The 17,659-nt window shown below is 44.3% G+C and overlaps 1 protein-coding gene across 2 annotated transcripts in view; it reads left to right on the forward strand.

Moving 5' to 3' along the window:
• LOC128697304 (glucose dehydrogenase [FAD, quinone]) overlaps window positions 1–17,400 on the forward strand; it is a 65,891-nt gene extending 48,491 nt beyond the window's left edge. For both annotated transcript variants that reach the window (XM_053788939.2, XM_053788947.2), the window contains 3 exons: window positions 14,032–14,105; window positions 14,280–14,431; window positions 14,948–17,400. In XM_053788939.2, coding sequence (XP_053644914.2) covers window positions 14,032–14,105; window positions 14,280–14,431; window positions 14,948–15,119 — 398 coding nt within the window. In that variant the 3' untranslated portion in view covers window positions 15,120–17,400. The remainder of the gene's footprint in view (window positions 1–14,031; window positions 14,106–14,279; window positions 14,432–14,947) is intronic.
• Window positions 17,401–17,659: the final 259 nt, after the last annotated feature.

The raw sequence follows: 17,659 nt of genomic DNA on the forward strand, positions 1-17,659 counted from the left end.
CATATATATATATATATATATATATATATATATATATATATATATATATATATATATATATGCCAAATAGGGCAAGCGAAAATTTGTGTATGAAATAATTTCGCATAAATCATTCTGAACCTAATGAAAAAAATATGTTTCATTGTCTTTGTTAATTATTAAAGTATTATAAACTCATCGACACCATGCCCAGCCCTTCTCGGGTAGGGTAGGTGCCTGAGCTTTCAACTCACAAGACTGTCATTCCCATTAGCCCCCTTGGGGCGGGGATAGCAGACCAGAGAGGCCAGCTTCTCCCTCCGAAGCTAGGCCTGGGGACAGTTGGTCCCAAAGATGAGGGGGTACTTGTGTCTCCACCCATGGGAGACTTAGGTCTCAGATACTCCCTAGACAGGGAGCCAAGGCCGGGCCACCACTTGGAAAAGGCCCAGGCCGAGTGAATACCGGCGAATCTGTAATAATAATAATAAACTGACATTGACACCATGCCCAGCCCTTCTAGGGCAGGGTAGGTGCCTGAGCCAGAGGTTGCAGCTCACAAGACTGTCATTCCCTTAGTACCCTTGGGGCGGGGATGGCAGACCAGAGAGGCCTAGCTTCTCCCTACGAGCCCCGTGAGGGCGGGGAATGTGGCTGGGCCTGGGGACAGTTGGTCCAGAGGATGAGGGGGTACTTGTGCCTCCTCCCATGGAAGACTTAGGTCTCAGACACTACTAGCCGGGCCCCCACTTGCAAAACGCCCGGGCCGGGAGAATACCGGCGAATCTTTAATAATAATACACAAATAACCCGCACATAGAAGAGAGAAGCTAACGACGACGTTTCGGTCAGACTTGGGCCATTTACAAAGTGTGACTTTGTAAATGGTCCGAGTCGGACCGAAATGTCGTCGTAAGCTTCTCTCTTCTATGTGCGGGTTATTTGTGTATCGTTCCAGTCACGGTATTGTGCCTTTTTTTGTTATTTAATAATAATAATATTATAAACTAATATAAAATGTATTTAGCTGGAGTAGGCTAAATTAAATTGTGCTTGTTATAATAAGGTTAGTCCAATTTCCTAAGGTTCTTTTGGTAGAAAATCATTAACATTTATATTATCATAAATGAAAAAATATATCTTAAATGTATAAGAGAAAATTTTTGAAAGGACTTAATTGGCCAGTTTTAAATATTTGGCACGACATTATATATACCTGGAGTATACATGGAGAGAGTTCCGGGGCCCTGTCTGTGACCAGGCCTCATGGTGCATCAGGGCCTGATCAACCAGGCTATTACTGCTGGCCACATGTAATCCGGGTGGTCAGGTACTGACTTAAGGTGCCTGCTTGAAGACAGCCAGGGGTCTATTGCTAATCCCCCTGATGTATACTGGGAGGCAGTTGAACAGTCTTTGGCCCTTAACACTTATTGTGTTGTCTTTTATCGTGCTAGTGACACCCCTGCTTTTCATTGGGGGGATGTTGCATCGTCTGCCAAGTCTTTTGCGTTCGTAGGGAGTGATTTTTGTGTGCAAGTTTGGTACTAGTCCCTCTAGGATTTTCCAGGTGTATATAATCATGTATCTCTCCCTCCTGCGTTCTAGGGAGTACAGGTTCAGGAACTTCAAGCGCTCCCAGTAATTGAGGTGGTTTATCCCAGTTATGCGCGCCGTGAAGGTTTTCTAGGTCAACAATTTCACCTGCCTTGAAAGGTGCTGTTAGTGTTCAGCAATATTCCAGCCTAGATAGAACAAGCGACCTGAAGAGTGTCATCATGGGCTTGGCATCTCTGGTTTTGAAGGTTTTCATTATCCATCCTATCATTTTTCTAGCAGATGCGATTGATACAATTTTATGGTCCTTGAAGGTGACATCCTCTGACATGATCACCCCCAGGTCTTTGACATTAGTTTATCGCTGTATTGTGTGGTTGGAATTTGTTTTATACTCGGATGAGGTTTTAATTTCCTCACGTTTTCCATATCGGAGTAATTGAAATTTCTCATCATTGAACTTCATATTGTTTTCTGCAGCCCATTTAAAAATTTGGTTGATGTCCGCCTTGAGTCTTGCAGTGTCTTCAATGGAGGACACTGTCACGCAAATTCGAGTGTCATCTGCAAAGGAAGACACGGTGCTGTGGCTTATATCCCTGTCTATGTCCGATATGAGGATGAGGAACAAAATGGGGGCGAGTCTTGGGCCTTGTGAAACAGCTTTTCACCGTAGCCGCCTCAGACTTTATTCTGTTGACTACTACTCTTTGTGTTCTATTCGTTGGGAAATTTTCGATCCATCTACCGACTTTTTCCTGTTATTCCTTTATCACGCATTTTGTGCGCTATTACACCATGGTCACACTTGTAAAAGGCTTTTGCAAAGTCTGTATACATTACATCTGCATTCTGTTTGTCTTCTAGAGCATCCAGGACCTTGTCGTAGTGGTCCAGTAATTGGGACAGACAGGAGAGACCTGCTCTAAACCTATGCTGCCCTGGGTTGTGTAACTGATAGGTATCTAGATGGGGGGTGATCTTGCTTCTTAGAACCCTTTCAAAGATTTTTATATGAGAAGTTAGCGCTATCGTTCTGTAGTTCTTTGCTATTGCTTTACTACCCCCTTTGTAGAGTGGGGTTATGTTGTTTTTAGTAACTGTGGGACGACCCCAATGTCCATGCTCCCTCTCCACAGGATGTTAAAAGCACGTGATAAGGGCTTCCTCCAGTTCTTGATGAACCTGGAGTTTACCTGGAGAGAGTTCCGGGGGTCAACGCCCCCGCGGCCCGGTCTGTGACCAGGCCCCCTGGTGGATCAGAGCCTGATCAACCAGGCTGTTCCTGCTGGCTGCACGCAAACCAACGTACGAGCCACAGCCCGGCTGATCAGGAACCGACTTTAGGTGCTTGTCCAGTACCAGCTTGAAGACTGCCAGGGGTCTGTTGGTAATCCCCCTTATGTATGCTGGGAGGCAGTTGAACAGTCTCGGGCCCCTGACACTTATTGTATGGTCTCTTAACGTGCTAGTGACACCCCTGCTTTTCATTGGGGGGATGTTGCATCGTCTGCCAAGTATTTTGCTTTTGTAGTGAGTGATTTTCGTGTGCAAGTTCGGTACTAGTCCCTCTATGATTTTCCAGGTGTATATAATCATGTATCTCTCCCGCCTGCGTTCCAGGGAATACAGGTTTAGGAACCTCAAGCACTCCCAGTAATTGAGGTGTTTTATCTCCGTTATGCGCGCCGTGAAGGTTCTCTGTACATTTTCTAGGTCAGCAATTTCACCTGCCTTGAAAGGTGCTGTTAGTGTGCAGCAATATTCCAGCCTAGATAGAACAAGTGACCTGAAGAGTGTCATCATGGTCTTGGCCTCCCTAGTTTTGAAGGTTCTCATTATCCATCCTGTCATTTTTCTAGCAGATGCGATTGATACAATGTTATGGTCCTTGAAGGTGAGATCCTCCGACATGATCACTCCCAGGTCTTTGACGTTGGTGTTTCGCTCTATTTTGTGGCCAGAATTTGTTTTGTACTCTGATGAAGATTTAATTTCCTCGTGTTTACCATATCTGAGTAATTGAAATTTCTCATCGTTGAACTTCATATTGTTTTCTGCAGCCCACTGAAAGATTTGGTTGATGTCCGCCTGGAGCCTTGCAGTGTGCAATGGAAGACACTGTCATGCAGATTCGGGTGTCATCTGCAAAGGAAGACACGGTGCTGTGGCTGACATCCTTGTCTATGTCGGATATGAGGATGAGGAACAAGATGGGAGCGAGTACTGTGCCTTGTGGAACAGAGCTTTTCACCGTAGCTGCCTCGGACTTTACTCTGTTGACGACTACTCTCTGTGTTCTGTTAGTGAGGAAATTATAGATCAATCGACCGGCTTTTCCTGTTATTCCTTTAGCACGCATTTTGTGCGCTATTACGCCATGGTCACACTTGTCGAAGGCTTTTGCAAAGTCTGTATATATTACATCTGCATTCTTTTTGTCTTCTAGTGCATTTAGGACCTTGTCTTAGTGATCCAATAGTTGAGACAGACAGGAGCGACCTGTTCTAAACCCATGTTGCCCTGGGTTGTGTAACTGATGGGTTTCTAGATGGGTGGTGATCTTGCTTCTTAGGACCCTTTCAAAGATTTTTATGATATGGGATGTTAGTGCTATTGGTCTGTAGTTCTTTGCTGTTGCTTTACTGCCCCCTTTGTGGAGTGGGGCTATGTCTGTTGTTTTTAGTAACTGTGGGACTACCCCCGTACCCATGCTCCCTCTCCATAGGATGGAAAAGGCTCGTGATAGGGGCTTCTTGCAGTTCTTGATGAACACGGAGTTCCATGAGTCTGGCCCTGGGGCAGAGTGCATGGGCATGTCATTTATCGCCTGTTCGAAGTCATTTGGCGTCAGGATAACATCGGATACCTGGAGTTTACCTGGAGAGAGTTCCGGGGGTCAACGCCCCCGCGGCCCGGTCTGAGACCAGGCCTCCTGGTGGATCAGAGCCTGATCAACCAGGCTGTTGCTGCTGGCTGCACGCAAACCAACATACGAGCCACAGCCCGGCTGATCCGGAACTGACTTTAGGTGCTTGTCCAGTGCCAGCTTGAAGACTGCCAGGGGTCTGTTGGTAATCCCCCTTATGTGTGCTGGGAGGCAGTTGAACAGTCTCGGGCCCCTGACACTTATTGTATGGTCTCTTAACGTGCTAGTGACACCCCTGCTTTTCATTGGGGGGATGGTGCATCGTCTGCCAAGTCTTTTGCTTTCGTAGTGGGTGATTTTCGTGTGCAAGTTCGGTACTAGTCCCTCTAGGATTTTCCAGGTGTATATAATCATGTATCTCTCCCTCCTGCGTTCCAGGGAATACAGGTTTAGGAACCTCAAGCGCTCCCAATAATTGAGGTGTTTTATCTCCGTTATGCGCGCCGTGAAAGTTCTCTGTACATTTTCTAGGTCGGCAATTTCACCTGCCTTGAAAGGTGCTGTTAGTGTGCAGCAATATTCCAGCCTAGATAGAACAAGTGACCTGAAGAGTGTCATCATGGGCTTGGCCTCCCTAGTTTTGAAGGTTCTCATTATCCATCCTGTCATTTTTCTAGCAGATGCGATTGTTAATCAAATTTTGTGGCTCTCTCATAAAAAATTCATTTTGATCTTCGACTCTCAGTCTGGTTAGCGGCTTGCTAAAAACTGAGTCATATTGGGACTTGAGTAGCTCACTCATTTCCTTGCTGTCATCTGTGTAGGACCCATCTTGTTTAAGTAGGGGCCCAATACTGGACGTTGTTATCGACTTTGATTTGGCATAGGAGAAGAAATACTTTGGGTTTCTTTCGATTTCATTTATGGCTTTTAGTTCTTCCCGCGATTCCTGACTCCTATAAGATTCCTTTAGCTTAAGTTCGATGCTTGCTATTTCTCTGACCAGTGTCTCCCTACGCTTTTCAGATATATTGACCTCTTTTAGCCGCTCTGTTATTCTTTTCCGTCGCCTGTAAAGGGAGCGCCTGTCTCTTTCTATTTTACATCTACTCCTCCTTTTTCTTAGAGGATACATCGAGTGTCACCAAGTTAATCTGTTCTAGGCATAAGTTGGGGTCTGTGTTGCTTAGTATATCTTCCCAGCTTATATCTGTTAGGACTTGGTTTACTTGGTCCCACTTTATGTTTTTGTTATTGAAGTTGAATTTGGTGAATGCTCCCTCGTGACTAGTCTCATTATGTCGGTCTGGGGCTCCACGCATACATGTCTGAACCTCAATTATGTTGTGATCTGAGTATATTGTTTTTGATATGGTGACATTTCTTATCAGATCATCATTGTTAGTGAAGATGAGGTCTAGTGTATTCTCCAGTCTAGTAGGCTCTATTATTTGCTGGTTTAAATTGAATTTTGTGCAGAGATTTAAAAGCTCGTGTGAGTGTGAGTTTTCATCAGAGCTGCCTCCTGGTGTTATTACTGCAACAATATTATTTGCTATATTCCTCCATTTTAGGTGCCTTAAGTTGAAATCCCCCAGGAGCAAGATGTTGGGTGCAGGAGCTGGAAGATTTTCCAGACAGTGGTCAATTTTTAACAGCTGTTCCTGGAATTGCTGGGATGTTGCATCCGGAGGCTTGTAGACTACCACAATGACTAGGTTTTGGTTCTCGACCTTTACTGCTAAAACTTCCACTACATCATTTGAGGCATTAAGCAGTTCTGTGCAAACAAGTGACTCTGCAATGTACAGGCCAACCCCCCCCCCCTTTTGCCTGTTCACTCTGTCACATCTGTATAGGTTGTAACCTGGGATCCATATTTCGTTGTCAAAGTGATCCTTTATGTGGGTCTCAGTGAAAGCCGCGAACATTGCCTTTGCCTCTGCAAGCAGTCCACGGATGAAATGTATTTTGTTGTTTGTTGTTGATTTTAGACCCTGTATATTTGCAAAGAAGAATGTCATCGGATTGGTGGTATTGTTGGTACTGGGGGGGGATTTTTTTTCCGGCATTAGTATCTGTATCTGTTGGTTTGGAGTGAAGGCCATCGACTGTGGTTCCACTCCAGGAATGACTGGATTTGGTGTACGATTTCTGCCATTTCCTGCCAGTTTTTTTTCCTTCCTGGCACTAAAAAACCTCTCCCTCTTGAGTGGCTGTGGCTACCCAGGTTTTTCCATGGCCTGGATGTTTTGTATCTTTTTGTACCCTTTAGATGGTGTGCCTGGCAATTTAAGTTATAGCACAGTCTTTCCTGTACTGAAGAGGTACACATTTCAGGGTGAAAAAGCTTACAGGGAGGGAGTTTGCATTTTCCTGTTGTCATATGGGCATGGCATTTTCTAGGGTGGTCATAGTTGCACATCCCGTCTGTTTTTCCATATTTCCCATGTCTGCAGATACCAAGTGCAAAGTATGTGCACAGGCTTGGTTTCCGTTTGCCTTGGGTTTCTGTGACTGTATTCCCTGTTGGTGCATGTTTCCCTGTCTTATTCCTATCCTCCTAGCACCAACAATGGAGTTCCCACCAGTTGTTTTTGGTAATATATCCTCACTATTGCTAGTGGAGTCCTCTTGTTTGCTATTTCCTGTGGTATTTCTAGTTTGCAATATTGGTTTTATCTTATCTTTGACTACACTTGTTTCCCCACTACGGCTCCTGTCCCCTATGAGGTCATTTATATGTATTCCTTCCTGCGTATAATTCCCGACTACCTGGACAAAATCTCCAGCTTCACCATTACTGTCTCCCAGGACAGCACCTCCAGCTTCACCATTACTGTCTCCCAGGACAGCACCTCCAGCTTCACCATTACTATCTCCCAAGGCAGCACTATCAGCCCCACATTTACTGACTACCAGGACATCACCTCCAGCCTTACAGTTTCTGACTACATGGCCAGTATCAAGGGCAGTACTATTCAGCCCAGACTTTTTATGTTCCCATCTGTTGTAGAAAGCTTCCAGGTTTTCTATGAAAGCAGCTTTGATGTTATCCTCTTTTAATACCCTTGTGATTTTAGTCCACAGATTTATCTCATTTGGGCATACCCAAAAACACTTCCCTGTTTTAATACTGCTTGTAGATAGTTTTTGGATATCTGCACAAGGGGCGTGACTCCAATTTCCACAAAAATGACAATTTATCCATGTGGAAGCCCGTTTGTTTGATTGACCGCAGACTACACAGAGCTTCATAAAGATTTGAATGGTTGATTTACTGTAATTCTACTAGCAACCTCTTGAATATTCTATTAATAACCTCCTTAAATGAAGCTCTAGCTATTTGTATTTCTATTTCTAACTGTACTTGTATATTGGACAGCTTACCGTGTATGTTCCTGATTTATATTTATTGTTTGTGTTTGATAAGGGCGCCTACAACCCCATCTGTTTACAGTCTGCTTTATTGTCCAACGAATCCGTTTGAAACCAGTCAAGGGTTTGGACCAGTCAAGGGTTCGGACCAGTCAAGGGTTCGGACCAGTCGAGGGTTCGGACCAGTCGATCTGATCTGATCAGTGGGTCACTTATTTAAAACATACTGGTCGGTGATTTGGGCTAACACATGAAGGATCTACTGGAAATTATCTACCCGAGTAATATGTGATTTGATTGATACAAAAGTATAACTTGCGTGTTGAAGAAACCGGTGATTTCTGGCAGCTCCTACAATGACGAACGGTCGAGCCTCAACCCTTGTTTATCAATCGCTGTATCTAGCTTTTCTAGTTTTTTTTCGTCTCCACCGCAATAAATGCTATATTATCACTATAGTTGACTGGTGGAAATTTTGGAGGAAGGACGCTTTTTCTGTAGTAATAATTGCTTCTCGTTGTGTATATTGCGACCGCTGGTAACTACACGGAGTTCTATGAATCTGGGCCTGGGGCAGAGTGCATGGGCATGTCATTTATCGCCTTTTCGAAGTCATTTGGCGTCAGGATAATATCAGAGAGGTGTGTGTCTACCAAATTCTGTCTCTCATAAAAAATTCATTTAGGGCTTTGACTCTCAATCTGGTTAGTGGCTCGCTATATATGTGTGTGTGTGTGTGTGTGTGTGTGTGTGTACTCACCTACTCACCTATTTGTGGTTGCAGGGGTCGATTCACAGCTCCTGGCCCCGCCTCTTCGCTGATTGCTACTAGGTCCTCTCTCTCCCTGCCCCATGAGCTCTATCATACCTCGCCTTAAAACTATGTATGGTTCCTGCCTCCACCACATCACTTTCTAGGCTATTCCATGGCCTGACTACTCTATGACTGAAGAAATACTTCCTAACATCCCTTTGATTCATCTGAGTCTTCAACTTCCAATTGTGACCTCTTGTGTCTGTGTCCCATCTCTGGAACATCCCGTCTTTGTCCACCTCGTCTATTCCGCGCAGTATTTTATATGTCGTTATCATGTCTCCCCTGACCCTCCTGGCCTCCAGTGTCGTCAGGCCGATTTCCCTCAACCTTTCTTCATAGGACAATCCCCGTAGCTCTGGGACTAGTCTTGTTGCAAACCTTTGCACTTTCTCTAATTTCTTGACGTGCTTGACTAGGTGTGGATTCCAAACTGGTGCTGCATACTCCAGTATGGGCCTGACGTAGATGGTGTACAGAGTCTTAAACAAATCCTTACTGAGGTATCGGAACGCTATCCGTAGGTTTGCCAGGCGCCCGTATGCTGCAGCAGTTATCTGATTGATGTGCGCCTCAGGAGATATGCTCGGTGTTATACTCACCCCCAGATCTTTTTCCTTTAGTGAGGTTTGCAGTCTTTGGCCATCTAAACTATATTGTGTCTGCGGTCTTCTTTGCCCTTCCCCAATCTTCATGACTTTGCATTTGGCAGGGTTAAATTCAAGGAGCCAGTTGCTGGACCAGGCTTGTAGCCTGTCCAGATCTCTTTGTAGTCCTGCCTGATCCTCGTCCGATTCGATTCTTCTCATTAACTTCACATCGTCTGCAAACAAGGACACTTCTGAGTCTATCCCTTCCGTTATGTCGTTCACGTATACCAAGAACAGCACAGGTCCTAGGACTGACCCCTGTGGAACCCCGCTTGTCACAGGCACCCACTCTGACACCTCGTCGCGTACCATGACTCGTTGTTTCCTCCATGTCAGATATTCTCTGATCCATTGCAGTGCCTTTCCTGTTATGTGTGCCTGGTCCTCTAGCTTTTGCAGTAACCTCTTGTGAGGAACTGTGTCGAAAGCCTTCTTGCAGTGCAAAAATACGCAGTCGATCCACCCCTCTCTCTCTTGTCTTACTTCTGTCACCTTGTCATAAAACTCTAGTAGGTTTGTGACACAGGATTTTCCTTCCCTGAAACCGTGCTGGTTGTCAATTATACACTTGTTTCTTTCCAGGTGCCCCACCACTCTCCTCCTGATGATCTTCTCCATGACCTTGCATACTATACACGTTAGAGATACAGGTCTGTAGTTTAGTGCCTCATGTCTGTCTCCCTTTTTAAAAATTGGGACTACATTTGCCATTTTCCATACCTCAGGGAGTTGCCCAGTTTCAAATGATGTGTTGAAGATCTTTGTTAATGGCTCACACAATATCTCTGCTCCCTCTTTAAGGACCCATGGAGAGATGTTGTCTGGTCCCACCGCCTTTGAGGTGTCAAGTTCGCATAGCAGCTTCTTCACCTCCTCCTTGGTTATATGTACCTCATCCAGCACTTGCTGGTTGCCCCCCTGTTCTGATTTCTTGGAGTCCTACTGGTTTCCACTGTAAATACCTCTTTAAATCTTGTGTTGAGCTCCTGACATACCTCTCGGTCGTTTCTTGTGAATTCCCCATCACCCTTCCTCAGTCTGATTACCTGGTCCTTGACTGTTGTTTTCCTCCTGATGTGGCTGTACAACAGCTTCGGGTCAGTCTTTACTTTTGATGCTATGTCATTTTCATATTGTCTCTGAGCCTCCCTTCTTATCTGTGCATATTCGTTTCTGGCTCTTCGGCTGATTTCTTTATTTTCCTGAGTTCTCTGTCTTCTGTACCTTTTCCATTCTCTAGTACACCTAGTTTTTGCCTCCCTACACCTTTGGGTGAACCAAGGACTCGTTCTGTTCTTCCCATTATTTCTGTTTCCCTTGGGAACAAACCTCTCCTCTGCCTCCTTGCATTTTGTTGCTACATAGTCCATCATTTCTTGTACTGGTTTTCCTGTCAGTTCCCTCTCCCACTGAATGTCTTGAAGGAAGTTCCTCATGCCTGAGTAGTTCCCCCTTTTGTAGTTTGGTTTTTCCCAGCCTATTCCTGCTACTCTCTCCACTTGGAGCTCAACTATGTAGTCGAAGCACAGAACCACATGATCACTAGCTCCCAGGGGCCTTTCATACATGATACCCTCGATGTCCGAACTACTCATGGTGAATACAAGGTCCAACCTTGCTGGTTCATCCTCTCCTCTCTCTCTCTGGTAGTGTCTCTAACATGTTGATGCATGAGGTTCTCCAGTACCACATCCATCATCTTGGCTCTCCATGTTTCGGGACCCCCATGGGGCTCCAGGTTTTCCCAGTCAATCTCCTTGTGATTGAAATCACCCATAACTAGTAACTTTGCTCCCCCCATGTGTGCTCTCCTGGCCACCTCGGCTAGTGTGTTGATCATTGCTCTGTTGCTCTCATCGTATTCTTCTCTTGGCCTCCTGCAGTTCTGTGGTGGGTTGTACATTACTGCAATTATCACCTTATGTCCCTCAGACTGGATTGTTCCTACTAAGTAGTCCCTTTCGCCCATGCCATCCATTCCTTCCATTTTCTCAAAACCCCACTGGTTTTTAATGAGCAGTGCAACTCCTCCTCCCCCTCTCCTCCCTCTGTCTTTCCTGAAGATTTGATATCCGGATGGAAAGATTGAATCTGTTATTATTCTGGTGAGTTTTGTTTCTGTGAGTGCTATTATGTCTGGGGATGTCTCTTTGATTCTTTCGTGCCACTCCTCATACTTGTTTGTTATTCCATCTGCATTTGTATACCACACCTTCAACTTCTTTTCTAAGACTGTGGTCTGGGAAGTATATTGGGGTTGGGAAGTGGGAGACCTGGTAAGGAACTATGGGTTGTTGCTGTGGGGGTGAAGTTTGTAATGTAGTGGGTGGGGGCATTGGATATGGCATGGGTGTTTTGATTTAGAGTGTTTGGTTGCACTGGGGTTGACCTGGTTGGGAGGCTTCTATAGAAAGTTGTGAGGGAGGCTGTATTAGATCTTCTTCCTGGGTCTGGGATCTCCTGTCTGTCTTCTCCATCCCCTCTCTTTCCTCCTTTCGCCTTTGTACCATCTCTCTCAGTTTCTTCCTTTCTTCTTGTGTTCTGTCGCGGTCGAGATACACCCTCCTGTATGCCGTCATGTCCCTTAATCGTGCTTTCTCCTGCAGTATCCTGGTCCGAGTCGCTTCTGCCTTGAAGGTCACTCTCACTGGCCGGGTTCTTTTTTTTACAAACCCCCCTATTCTCCGAAAATTTTCCAGCTGGGTCATATCGTCTTCTCCTATTGCTTTCATGATGCTTTCAATTGCTTTTTTTTCCCCTTGTTTTCTTGCTTCATATGTTTCCCCTTCGACTTCCTGGAGCCCATACACAAAGACTGACCTCACCCTTTCATTCTCCCACTGCATATCCCTGTGTATCCCCTCATTTAATTTGGTTTCCTCCACTGCAGCTTTCCTTTCATCAGTTTCACTGGCTAATGTACTTGGGCTCAGTGGCCTGTCATTTTCCCTTCTCGGCTTTCCTTGGGCTCTGTTGTTGTCTGTTAGGGCCTCCACATAAAGCTTAGCTCTTTCATTTGCTACAGTCTCCTCTGATAGAGCATCTCCATGCAGTTGTGCCCCTTCTTTCCCTACAGTCCCCTTATTTGTGGCTGAGGTAGCAGTCTCTGTTGTCAATCCCAAAATGTTCTTTAGTTCTTTATGCTGTTTCAGATTTTTCAGTTCCTCTTCTAAACTCTGTATCCTAGCTTCTGCTGCTTTGACATGCACCTCCCACTTCCTGCTTTCCATATCTATCCTCTCTTCCATTCTCATGCTAAGTTCTTCTAGTTTCTTTTCCCATTCATGATCCCTTTTTATGAGCTCTGCTGCCCAATCTTCCTTTGCATTTTCCTCCTCCTGTCACTTGGTTTTTCTTGTTGCTCTCTGGCAACCCATTTTTGTTTTATCCTGATTGCCTCAGAGTGGGAAACCTATGTAGTTCTGTATGTTAGGTTAGTAGTGTGTGTGTCAGAGTGTGGGGGGGGGGGGAAGTAGTGGAGGAACTGTGGCTATTTGGGAGCTGAGTGGAGAGGGGTGGGGAGGGTTTGGGGTGAACGGGGGAGGGGAGGGTGATCGAGGGAGGGGATGGATCAGGGGAAGTAGTGAGATGTCGGTGGTGAGGGGGGAGTGTGTGTGTGTCTGGATATGTGTGTGTGTGTGTGTGTGTGTGTGTGTGTGTGTGTGTGTGTGTGTGTGTGTGTGTGTGTGTGAGTGTGTAATTTTGTGTGTAATTGTGTGTGGAATTATGTGTGGGTTTATTATGTACTGAAAGGTAGGTGGCTTGTGCGTTTAAGGTAAGTCTCAGTGGTCCTTGGCTGCCCACACCTTCTTGTGACCTGACCAACCTCCTGGGATTTACCGCACTTACAGTGTGTGTGTGTGCGTGTGTGTATGTGTGTGTGTGTGTGTGTGTGTGTGTGTGTGTGTGTGTGTGTGTGTGTGTGTGTGTGTGTGTGTGTGTGTGTGTGTGTGTGTGTGTATGTGGGTGTGTGTATATGTGTGTGTGTGTGTGTGGGGGGGGTGTATGTGGGTGTGTGTGTGTGTATGTGTGTATGTGTGTGTGTGTGTGTTGTGTGTACTCTCCTATTTGTGGTTGCAGGGGTCGAGTCACAGCTCCTGGCCCCGCCTCTTCGCTGATTGCTACTAGGTCCTCTCTCTCCCTGCCCCACGAGCTTTATCATACCTTGCCTTAAAACTATGTATGGTTCCCGCCTCCGTGTGTGTGTGTGTGTGTGTGTGTGTGAAAGGGGTCCCTCTCTAGTGCAAATTGTAGTACCCATAGTCTCGGAAAATTGGATAAAAAAAAGCTTCAAGAAAAAATATTTGGATTTCATCCTATGACCCTAGTAGGTTTAGCGCTTCTTTTTTATTGTAATAATCATTCTGATGACATTTGAATATTCCTCTTCCCCTTCCACTCTTATTTTGTTTTTTACAAATATGTATATTTTATTACATAATATGGTACACAAGGCTTAAAATTATTATTATAATCAAAATGAAGCGCTAAACCTACCGGGAACAAGGCTTAAAAGAAATTTTGATGGTACAAAGATGGCATATATAGTATATGAGGTTTGAGGGAAATATTTCAAGTACATATAACTACGAGTATTTCTGTGTGTGTTTAATGTAGTTTTCTAGTCCACAAAGCATTAAAACTTGGTCTTACTACTTCAAAAAATTAATCCTTCTGACTGCTTAACATATAACAGTAACTAATTTTTCATTCGTATAACTTCATATTTTTGTAAATACTATTTCTACCTTTTAAGAGATTTGAGAATAAGTTTGCTCCGGCAGGTATCAAGCTCATTCTGGCTTTGGGTAATACTTCAGCCTTTGTCAACGACTTCCAAGCTAAATTCTTCGATAAGGTGAGTAGTTTATTTATTTGTCAAGAAAAAATTACCTGACCTGGATCTCAAGTCATATGTGAATGGACATTCGATACTTGATTTTAATTCTCATTTTCTCTGCCCTATTTTAAGTTTCAAAGCAGCCACTGCATTATCTCTATTCATGTTTCTATCTACACAATATGAGGACAGCCGCTGCCAGAGTGTGCTGGGGAAGCCTCCAACAGCAACGCCTACTGGGCCTGCTACGTAACTCACATGGCCACGACCTATGTTCATGTGGCCGGCACCTGCAAGATGGCTCCACCCTCTGACCCCCTTGGCGTGGTCGACACTCACCTGAGGTACATGCCAGCTTACTTTTTACTTTGTGTTGCTAGTTTATTATATATCTCGTGTTCATCCTATGAGCGATAATAAAAAGGACCAGAATTGTAGGTCACAATGAGTCTTTATCAGATCCCTCTGGACACAGCTATATATATCGCCATTTCATATAATATTTCACATAGCTAATCTACACTATAGGAACATTCAAGTACATGTATCGTATTACCTTTAGTACTAAAACATTGACCATTATTAAGTTATAGTCTTATCAAATAACAGTCCATTAATCATGTTGGTGAAAAATGTGGATACAGTCTCAAGATTTCAGATACATTATCATTAACAAGGAAATGATTTGCGATTTCCTTTAGTATTTGCTCGGACGTGTCTCTAAACAGTTAGACATTGGGACACCAAGAGAAAATGTTCTAGGGTATGGCATCGCCATATAAACTCTATTGCCGGTGTCTAGACACCTAATTACCTACCTGCTGCAGCATGCCGGGATAACACTCTCTTGTTCCTGGCAGGGTCCGTGGAGTGTCTGGGCTTCGAGTGGTAGACGCGTCCATCATGCCTTCCAGCGTCTCTGGTAACACCAACGGCCCAACAATCATGATAGCAGAGAAAGCCGCTGACGTCATCAAGGAAGACTGGAACCTCGCAGCTAATTTTCTCTTCTTCCATTGTTGCAAGGCCTAATAAATGTCATCAGTTAATTATAACAGCATCTACATTTTCCTACACCATGGAAAAATTCCAACTTTCCAAATCAGTATTCCTCATTTTTTCCCAAAGATGTTAAAAGATCACAATCAGAGTTTTGTGGTGAAGCTTAGCACTATGCTTTAGGTTGTATTAATGCTTTAGTTACAATTGCACTATCTTCCACAAATTATGTTGATGATTGTTCACCAACCCAGTGATGCAGCTGATAGTGCAGTTGTTGTCTTGCAGCGATGTAGAAACTGTAGCACGTATTAATAATTGGGCTTCCACCCTTCAAATATAAATGTGTCAATGTATTTAAAGCTGATACGTTAACTGAACATGATTTTCAGATTTCAGATTTTGCCACCGAAGTGGCTAGTGTATTGTGCACCCCATATCCATCCTGTGGAGGGTAGCGCGAGAGCATATGGATACACAAAAGGCCTAGGAACTAGGCCCCAAAGGGTTAACAGGAATACATATGGATTTATATCTACATATCTATAATTCACTTATCTGTTACAAGCAAATTTAGGAAATTTGCTTAGTATATCTGGTATCTTATTTTCATTAATAAGATATCTTGACATGTCACATAGGTTATTATACTGTCTGTCTCTGTATCATCGATAAATTATTTATTTTATTATTATTGAAGATTCGCCGGTATTCTCCCTGCCCGGGCCTTTTCCAAGTGGTGGCCCGGCCTTGGCTCCCTCTTTAGGGAGTGTCTGAGACCTAAGTCTCCCATGGGAGGAGGCACAAGTACCTCCTCATCTTTGGGACCAACTGTCCCCAGGCCTAGCCACAAGCTAGACCTCTCTGGTCTGCCATCCCCGCCCCAAGGGGGGAATGGGAATGGCAGTCTTCTGAGCTGCAAGCTCTAGCTCAGGCACCTACCCTACCCTAGAAGAGCTAGGCATGGTGTCGATCGATCAATAAATGTTCTTAACTCCATGAGTATCAATTGTGATTTGATATTGTCTGAAGCCAGACACAGCTATGGTAGATTATTATTATTATTATAATCAAGGGGAAGCGCTAAGCCCGTAGGATTATACAGCTCCTGTGGGGGCATGGAAGGTATTCAGGGTCAATTCAGGGAACTAGAGCAAAGATCCAGTTCCCTAGATCAAGAGCCCCTCACCGGCATCAAGGAACCTTCCTTGAGGGGAGCTATGGTAGAGTTGTAGACAGTGTAGCCACGGTGCTGTGGCTTACATATCTGTCAGATATTTGGATGAGAAAAAGGATGGGAGCGAGTACAGTACTTTGTGGAACAACTTTATACTGTAGCCGCCTCTGACTTTACCTCTCTTTACTATTACTTTGTGTTCTGTTTTAGGAAATTATAGATCCATCTACCCACTTTTCCTGTTACTCCTTTATCACGCATTTTGTGTGCTGTTTCATCATGATCGCACTTGTCGAAGGCTTTTGCAAAGTCTGTGTATACTACTTTTACACTTTGTGTGTCCTCCAGTGAACCCAAGACTTTATCGTAAGTCCAGCAGTTGTGAGAAGCAGGAGCAACCTGCTCTAAACCCATGCTGCCCTGGGCTGTGCAACTGTTGGATATCAAATTGGTTGGCGATCTTGCTTCTTTAAACTCAAAGATTTTTATAATGCAGGACTTTAGTGCTATCAGTCTATTTTTTGCAGTTGCTTAAGTCCCACCTTTGTGGAGTAGGGCTATGTATATCCGTTATTTTTAGTAGCTGTGGGATGACACCTGTGTCCATGCTCCCTCTCCATAAAATATGTAAGGCTTGTGAAAGAGGTTTCTTGTAGCTCTTGATGAACACGGAGTTCCACGAGTCTTGACCTGGGGTAAAGTGCATAGGCATGTCTTCTATTGCTTTTTCAAAGTCCTCTGGTGTCAGGATTATATCAGAAATTCTTGAATTAACCAAATTTTGTGTCTCGGTCATAAACTCATTTAGATTATCGACCCTTAGTCTGATTAACGGCTCACTAAATGCTGAGTCATATTGCGACTTCAGTATTTCACTCAAGTCCCTGGACCCATTACGTACCTCTGTAATCTGTAAATACCTTTGTAACTTGTCATGATTGTGACCAGACCTACCTGGAGTTCATTACCTTCGTAAATTGTGAGTTCATTACCTTTGTAAATTGTGAGTTCATTACCTCTGTAACTTGCTCAGCTATCAAAACTTTGGAGTCCAGTCCCTGGACCAATTATGTATCTCTGTAATCCTTTGACTACCGCCCACAGGATGGGTATGGGGTGCATAATAAACATATTAAACTAGCTGTCATCTATGTAAGTTCCATCTCGTGGCGAGGGGCTCTTGATTTAAGGAACTGGACCTGACCCCCTCCCTCCCTTGCTTGGTTCAAACCTGATTATCTCTCATACCTTAAGGCACTGTATGACCCCTGTGGGATACAAATGTAGTTCGCATCCTAGGAAAGAGGACTCAACGGAATTATGCTACAATGCTTGCCTTCCAAGATTTGGTCATTATGGCGATCCAGTACCCCCTCAAGGAAAGTTCCTTGATACT

This window comes from Cherax quadricarinatus, chromosome 31 (assembly GCF_038502225.1).
Source record: "Cherax quadricarinatus isolate ZL_2023a chromosome 31, ASM3850222v1, whole genome shotgun sequence".
Classification (NCBI taxonomy): domain Eukaryota; kingdom Metazoa; phylum Arthropoda; class Malacostraca; order Decapoda; family Parastacidae; genus Cherax; species Cherax quadricarinatus.